We start from the raw sequence: 8401 nt of genomic DNA, 5'->3' as shown, positions 1-8401 counted from the left end.
TTTATGTTTAAAATCTTTAATTTTGCGTTGCTTCATTTTATTACGAAAAAACTTTACTTTTCAATTCAAGTGATGCGGATTGTATATTTGATAATATTTTTAAACAAACTAATATAAAATAATACCATAATGGATCATATTTACTGGCCCGTCATACCGGGAACTCGGTACAGAAATTCACCATCATCGTCATAATAAGTATCGTCAACACGATATGTTGCCCCTTTGCGATAAATTTTTCGAGGTATGTGAATGCGTGACTTCACTTTTGACATTTCAAAGAGCTGTTTGTCGTTTTCGCTTATTTCAACTTCGTTGGATGTAAATTTATGGGTCATTGAAAGAGCATCTAGGAAATTCTTCTCACTAGTGGTCTCCGCTTCGTTTTTAGTTGTGGCAACCGCAGGATTTGTTTCTGATCCTTGGGATGTCTGAATTCCTTGCAAATCTTTAATGTCAGATACTCTCATATAATTTCTATTAACAACTCTGTCTAGAAGGAATGTCTCTTCTTGCATATCCTTAACACTTTGCTTTTTTACATTCTTGGCTGGCACAGTTTTTGGTCTTGACTTTTTACCTGAAATGAGCGACGAAAACTCGGTTGATATGGGTGAACTTTCTTCAGTTTTCGCCAATGCTACGCTGTTGGACTCGGATGGGGTTTCTAATCGTCTATGACTAAATTTTCTTAAATGACTATCCAATTCCTTTGGTATTTCGAGCTCGCCTTTATTAAATCTTTCCCAATTGCGATAAACAGCAGCATCGTGGGACTGTATTGAACGCGGCTTCCAATCCGCTTTTAGTATTTTCTTTATTATCTCACTATTTGCTGGAAAACTTTCAGATAACACTTCAACCGACCATTGTTCAGGATCTTTATTGTGTAAATGTCGAATATTTTCTTTCTCTGCATAAGTTAGAAAATTCGGCAATTTAGCATCTTTAAAATACTTCGATTTCACCACATATTTTCTTATCTGATCTTTCCTTTGTTGTTGTTCAATTTCATAGTTTTTATACGATTTATGAACATTAAGCAAATCGGATTCCAAATCACCAAATCCTTCGGGATTCTTTTCGATATCACTAACAACTTCTTCAATTGCGGAAATTTGATAGTTTAATCCAGGATTAGCTTTGCGAGATTGTGCACGGCAAAACTGATTTAATATTCTTTTGCAGGCCAAACGGGTTGGAGCAAACATTTTGTTTTATTAGATAACTCAATGCGGGGAAACACCAAAGTGTTGTATCGTTCTGGAATTTATCTACGTAGATTGTTCCTTTTCCGTCCTTCTAAAAATAAACATAACTAATACTTATTTAGAGAGGTGTCCTTCAGTGAAAATTTTTGCTTATACCATAAGTTTCCGGACTAAGAGCCTGTTTCTCGGGAAGTATGAACTTCCTCCAAATGATACACATACGTATGTACAATATATGTACATGTATATTTGCGTAATCAGCATTGCAAGACATACACATGGTTATTTCAGATCGATCCGAAACCAGTCCAAATCTCTAACTTATGCTACATAGAATTCCTTGAAATAGGTACCAGAATAATCAACATAAATTTCTTGGATGAATTAAAGGTATAAGACGAGTTTACCAACTATGCTCACAGGTAGATGTCGTCACCCTTATCACAAATATATACCTATACCACTTGGTACGTAAGCCCATACTTCCAGAGATATGGGCCTCTGAAGTTGCGAAATTACCTTTCTATTTAGTGAAAAATTTACAATTTAAAAAATATTTTGTTCCCGTGCCGAAATTAGCTCCTGTCCATAGGAGAATGTCATAAATCACCGGCTGAAGGTCGGCTATTTAAGAAAATTTTAAATTTTTGTGTAGTGCGTAAACTCGACTTGTTCCGAATTAAACTTAGATTTTTCAAAATTTGGTTTACCAGCTAAGTTTCCACATCATGATAACCTCCCTCATTACGACAATATAACTATAAAGTTCATACTTCCTGAGAAATGGACATCAAGTTCCGAAAAACGTTCTTGGTTATGCATTCAAGCGATGACTTGTAATATTTTTAATGAAATAGGTGAAATAGTCAATAATGCAAGTTATAAAATGTCGATTTATAAACAATTTTTTTACATTTTAACTTCTTTCTGCTCTTTAAACGGAATACTTTTGATATTAGAACGATAGAACTACTACAACTCGTTGTTAAAAATAAAAATAACATCAGCTGGTCCATGAAAAAGGTGGCACACATGCTGCAATTCATTGTACAATTACAAGGTGTCGTAAAATCCCAGCAAAAGAGGCGCATGGTCTGTTCCTTTACTTTTGAAAGTGGCTGAAGTAAAGGAACGCTTTTCCAGTAAAAAGTGGTAAAACTTGAAGATTCTTTCACGTAAAGGAACAGAGCTGCAACAAGAAGGTGTTACAACAAAAGCAGATGAATTTTCAACGAAATCACTCTAGTGTTGACCGGGGCATACTAGCTGTCAAAATACATACAAAAGGCATGGTACAATAATACAGGTAGCATTATCATGCCAGCTGATGGTAACATAATGTGTCAACTGCATTGAATTGATGTCAAATTTTGACACCTTATGTTACCAACAATTGCCGATGCGGCTACCTGTGTATTTGTACCATGACAAAAGGTAAACCATGATGCAATTAATAAGGTGAACCACAAACTACCCAGCAAAAAGTTTGCATCCGCGGATGCAGGTGAATCACTACAAGTGTACGGTACATTTGCCGTTGGAGTACATCTTTTCCTATGAATTCACTTATGAATTTTACAAGAGAGCGCGCAGCTAGGATCCACTCAATTTTGCTTCCACAGCACACAGCCAGGTTGCACTCCATTTTCAATCCAAATCACGGCTTAAAATTCAGTGCTTTGGACTGAATTTATATGCGTTCTTCGGATTGCATTTTTAGTCAGTCTAAAGATGCAACTAAAATGCAAGCCATTGCGAAATATCCCAAAATAAATAAAATGCATTTATTATTTGTGTAAAATAATAACACAAAGAACTTTATTATATAAACAAATTAAAAAAGATTTCCATTATTCAATCACATTTGAGCTTACTTCCTCCGTTCTCGATTTAATCCAAGCGCATCTGATTTTCTTTCATCATCCTAAAATTTTTTATGTTGCCTTCCCATCACTAGTTCAGCTTTCGACATGAACTCCAACTCCACTCCATTAAAAATTTCCGTCTCGTGAATTTTCGCAAAAATGTTCGCAACTTAAGTTTTTATTTATTTTATAACAAATCCCAGCAAAAAGTTTGCATCCGCGGATGCAGTTGAATCTGTACAAGTGTACGGTAGATTTGCTGTTGGTGTACATCTTTTCCTATGAATTCATTTATGTATTTTACAAGAGAGCGCGCAGCTAGGATGCACTCCATTTTGCTTCCACAGCACACAGCTAGGAAGCACTCCATTTTCCATCCAAATCACTGCTTAAGATGCAGTGCTTTGGATTGAATTTATATGCGTTCTTCGGATTGCATTTTTAATCAGTCTAGAGATGCAATTAAAATGCAAGCCATTGCGAAATATCCCAAAATAAATAGAATACATTTATTATTTGCGTAAAACAACAACACAAAGAACTTTATTATATAAACAAATTAAAAATAAATTTCCATAAATCAATCACATTTGAGCTTACTTCCTCCGTTCTCTGATTTTCTTTCATCATCCCAAAGTTTTGTATGTTGCCTTCCTATCACTAGCTCTGCTTTCGACATGGACTCCAACTCCACACCATTAAAAATTTCCGTCTCGTGAATTACAGCAAAAATGTTCGCAACATAAGCTATTTCTTTACTTCTATTTATTTCTTTAATTTATAACAAATTCTTCGAAATGAATACACTCTCGTTTATCTTTTGAAGAAATGTGAAGGGATCAACCAATTTTTTTTATGTAGCGATCTCTATAGCAACTGCTTATAAAATGTAACGGAGTGTATTTTTCATAACTCTGTTGGAGTACATCGAAAGATGTTGTGAAATCATAACTGCAATTGCACAACTTTCAAAATTTTTTGCTGGGAAGTGTACGGTACATTTGCCGTTGGAGTACATCTTTTTCCGTTGGAGTACCTTTTTCTTCTTTGTAATGTTTGCGATACGATGTGCGGTAACTGTTTATAAACATTGTTGTTTTGCATGGTACAAATACACAGGTAGCCGCATCGGCAATTGTTGGTAACATAAGATGTCAAAATTTGGCATTAATTCAATGCAATTGACACATTATGTTACCATCAGCTGGCATGATAATGCTACCTGTATTATTGTACCATGTTGTTTTGTAATTTGTAACCCAGCATGGTACAATAATACAGGTAGCATTATCATGCCAGCTGATGGTAACATAATGTGTCAACTTCATTGAATTGATGTCAAATTTTGACACCTTATGTTACCAACAATTGCCGATGCGGCTACCTGTGTATTTGTACCATGTAACCCAGGCATATGTTGTGTTTATCAACACTTCTTGTTTATATGATATTTTTATCGAAACTATTTAAAAAAAGCAAATGGGAATTTTATACGAACTACATAAAATTATTTTTTAAAATAAACAAATTTCCGAATTACAAAATGTTTCTCGAAACAATTTTTCTTGTAAAGAAAAAACATTCGCCAAATGTTCGAAAATGATATCGTTTTGTGTACACCCGAAAAACGTTTGCCAATCCTTCGAATGTGATATCGTTTTTGAAAGTTGAGCCGGACATTCGAATATTATCCGCATCTGGTATGGGGGGTACATATTTAAAAATGTATAAATGTATTTGTGAAAAAGGTTTGTATTTTTGCTATTATCTTGCCAGTACTGGCATTTGTAAACGCAGGGTAAACCATGATGAGATTAATACTATTGCTTGGTTTACATTTACGAAATCCACTCGATTTCAACTGTCAATTCCATAGGTTAAACGTCAAATGAAATCCAGATGTGATTTCATTTGACGTTTGAGCAATGGAATTGACATTTGAAATCGAGTGGATTTCGTAAATGTAAACATAGCATATGTTTTCTTTACGAAATCCACTCGATTTCAACTGTCAATTCCATTGCTCAAACGTCAAATGAAATCCAATCGATTTCAGAAGAGTTTTCATTTTACGTATACACAAAGGAATTGACAGATGAAATCGAGTGGATTTCGTAAATGTAAACATAGTCGATGGTCAGACTAGCACGATTTCAACATGGCCACGTCAAGTTTATAGGCGAGGGGTATGAAGTAGTGAAACCCATGTACATGGTTTTCTGTGTTTGTTATGTTGCCTCTTCTTGTTTTTCGTTGCAAGATTATTTCTTCCATTTTCTTTCATTTTTATTTTCTCAACCAAACGTTAACAACAAAACAAACATAATATACATTTAATAAAAACATTTAATTAATGAAATAGTGAAAATTTAACTATTAATATTAATTTAATTATTAATGTTAATTATTTTATGTTGTTTTTTTTTGGTTTATTTATGTCTTTTTTTGCTTTTATTGGTGTGAGAAACACAACAAACGCGAATGGTAAAATAAAGAGGACACGCAAAAATCTTAAATTTCACGTTAACGAGTGTGGACACTAACGAAACTTGAAAAGAAACTTTACCGAAATTGGTTTCAAGAAACCTTGCTAGTCTGACCATCGACATAGTATAAGTCGATGACATGGTACAAATACACAGGTACAGGTAGCCGCATCGGCAATTGTTGGTGACATAAGGTGTCAAAATTTGACATCAATTCAATGCAGTTGACACATTATAGCTTCGTTCCAGAACTAAAAAGTTTTTACACATTTTTAACATTTTTCCCCGAAATCCGTTCCCGTACACCAAAAAAGTTGCAAAATGTTCACTTCTCTTTGAACAAAAATGGCGCTTAATGGCTCTCTCTTTAGAAACTTTTTACGCGACAAATTTGAGCGAGCAAAAATGTGCAACATGTTTGCCGGTTTCCGATTGGCTGACACGCCGACTTTGACATTTGTTCCAGTTTATTTTGACTTTTCTGCAATTTTTCTGTTCCCGTACATTTTGGAAAAATGTGTGCGTTGGACTCATTAAGATTTTTGAGTGTCCTCTTTATTTTACCATTCGCGTTTGTTGTGTTTCTCATACCAATAAAAACAAAACAAACATAAATAAATTAAAAAACAACACAAAATAATTAACATTAATAATTAATTTAATATTAATAGTTAAATTTTTCCTATTTCATTAATAAATTGTTTTTATTAAATCTCTTTTTGCTTGTTTTGTTGTTAACGTTTGCTTGAGAAAATAAAAATGAAAGAAAATGTCTTGTAACGAATAACAAGAAGAGGCAACACAACAAACACAGAAAACCATGTACACGGGTTTCACTACTTCATACCCCTCGACCATAAACTGGACGCCGCCATGTTAAAATCGTGCTAGTCTGACCATCGTCTAAGTGACACTAAAAATTAATTTGAAATCAGCTGGTCATAAGCCGAAAACACATCCAAAGTTTGATTAATGTTTTGCGTGATTTCTGGTAGAAGAATAAAAGATAAAGTGCTGCCAAGTTTCAATTTTATAATATATATATATATATATATATATATATATATATATAATTGTTCCGCAAACATCCCAGACGGGACAGGGGAGACTTCTCCCATATCAATGAGTGCACCCCGATTCATATTAGCTCAATGATATGGGACCTACTGTTTATCGCCGAGTCCGAACGGCGTGTCTTCCGACACCCCTTTATAGAGAAGTTTTACATGGCTGAAATACTCAGGAAATGTCGCCAACATTACTGAGGGGTATTTTGCCACCGTTGAAAATTTTGATGTTGCCTGACCGGGGAATCGAACCCCCGACCTTCTGCGTGCAAGGCTGCTGTGCATACCATTGCACCACGGTGGCACCCAAGTTTCAATTTTTCTTTATTCTATTACCAGAAATGACGCAAAACTTTACTCAAACGTTGGATGTGTTTACAGCTTTACTGTTCCAACTTATGTATTGCATTACTAGGCGTTTACACCAGACAGTTTGTCTTCAAATACAACTCTGATTTACTAACACATGCATACATTTGTCGTTTCCCTGTAGGAAATGTCAATAGTGAATCTATACTGACTTACTACTGACATTGTCAACAGTACTACTGACAAACTGTAGACAACTCATGTAATTTCCTATAGACATTTTATATGAACGTGTCATTCGAAAGTCAGTACTGACAATGGAACTAGTATGTCAATAGTAAGTCAGTAGTTCCTGAGGAACCATGTGTTGACATTGGAGGTAGTGAGTCAGTATAGACATTGGAAGTAGTAAGTCAGTATAGACAATGGAGGTAGTGAGTCAGTATAGACATTGGAGGTAGTGAGTCAATAGTACCAGATTTTCAATACTAAATTTTTTAGCTTATTTGGAACTTTTCATAGATAAAACAGCTATATAGTACGTTTAATAAGAAGATGAAGCTACACATTTATTTAAATACTATATTTCATTAAAGAATAAAACAAATAATATTGAAAATGCAAAAAAATGTACAAATTGCGTATTACAGTATTTTTATCTTTTTAAATGGCTAAGCCAAAGATTCCACAGAAGTAAAAATTAGTAAATAAAGACAATGTTTTTAAGGCTTGTTAAACATTTTAACATATAAATAATAAAAAAACGTTTTCGATTTATTTTCTTGGCCAAGTCGCACCAATGACTTGTCTGCTTAATATAGTTCTTCTTCTGTTGCACTTAACCTTTTATCAGGCGATTCGCTGAATGTTGATATAACATCTAGGAATTGAAAAGAATAAACATGTATAAATAAACATAAATAAAAAATATGTCCTTAAATTTGCTTGCCTATTACAGCTGTATAACATTGGAAAAATCTCACAATCGATTTTTGCCAAATAATTCTTCAACATTGTAATTCATTATTATGTTTAGTTGCATTCAGCATTTCCAACGAGACGGGACAATATATACATCAGGCTCCACAATCTTCTCTAAAGGTTCCACATAATGTCTAATTGTCAAAATTTCACCACAAATGTTGTTAGTCGCCTCAGAATTCGTACTTTGCTATAGAATTGTTTATTTTTTACATGTCTTTTATATTTTCTTTTGCTCATACTTGTTTTTGAAATTATATGCTTTAAGTTTTCACGATATTTTATTGATTTTTACAAAAACACTTTTTCACCAACCGCAAAAATTATTTTACGCCAAACAATTAAGAAAATTAAAAAAGGATGCTTCGTTGGGCTATCATCTGTCAATATACACAATGCTTCTTCTTATTAAGGTAAAGGTATCAATAGTTGACAACCTGGTGACAAAGTGTTGACTTTGTCACCATATTAGTAGACAAAGT

General features: G+C 34.0%; 1 protein-coding gene across 18 annotated transcripts; it reads right to left on the bottom strand.

The window, feature by feature from the left end:
- Window positions 1-2234, bottom strand: LOC141395001 (uncharacterized). Of its 18 annotated transcripts, XM_073970290.1 has the most exons (4): window positions 1922-2213; window positions 1619-1835; window positions 1368-1550; window positions 1-1302 (listed from the first exon to the last, which is right to left on the bottom strand). In XM_073970290.1, the coding sequence occupies exon 4, from the start codon at window positions 1209-1211 to the stop codon at window positions 141-143; it is 1071 nt and encodes a 356-aa protein (XP_073826391.1). In that variant the 5' UTR covers window positions 1212-1302; window positions 1368-1550; window positions 1619-1835; window positions 1922-2213; the 3' UTR covers window positions 1-140. The 18 variants fall into 18 exon arrangements, with proteins under 18 accessions (XP_073826391.1, XP_073826386.1, XP_073826383.1 ...); XM_073970285.1 differs by having other exon boundaries at window positions 1-1318; window positions 1619-2216; XM_073970282.1 differs by having other exon boundaries at window positions 1619-2216.
- Between the last annotated feature and the right edge of the window lie 6167 nt (window positions 2235-8401).

Source organism: Musca autumnalis, unplaced genomic scaffold (assembly GCF_047663935.1).
Source record: "Musca autumnalis isolate F117 unplaced genomic scaffold, ASM4766393v1 scaffold_2, whole genome shotgun sequence".
NCBI classification, from domain to species: domain Eukaryota; kingdom Metazoa; phylum Arthropoda; class Insecta; order Diptera; family Muscidae; genus Musca; species Musca autumnalis.
This window is presented reverse-complemented; position numbering and strand designations above follow the sequence as displayed.

Excerpts from the sequence above, each read along its gene's own strand:
- LOC141395001 (XM_073970283.1), bottom strand. The coding sequence starts at position 1,211 with ATGTTTGCTCCAACCCGTTTGGCCTGCAAAAGAATATTAAATCAGTTT.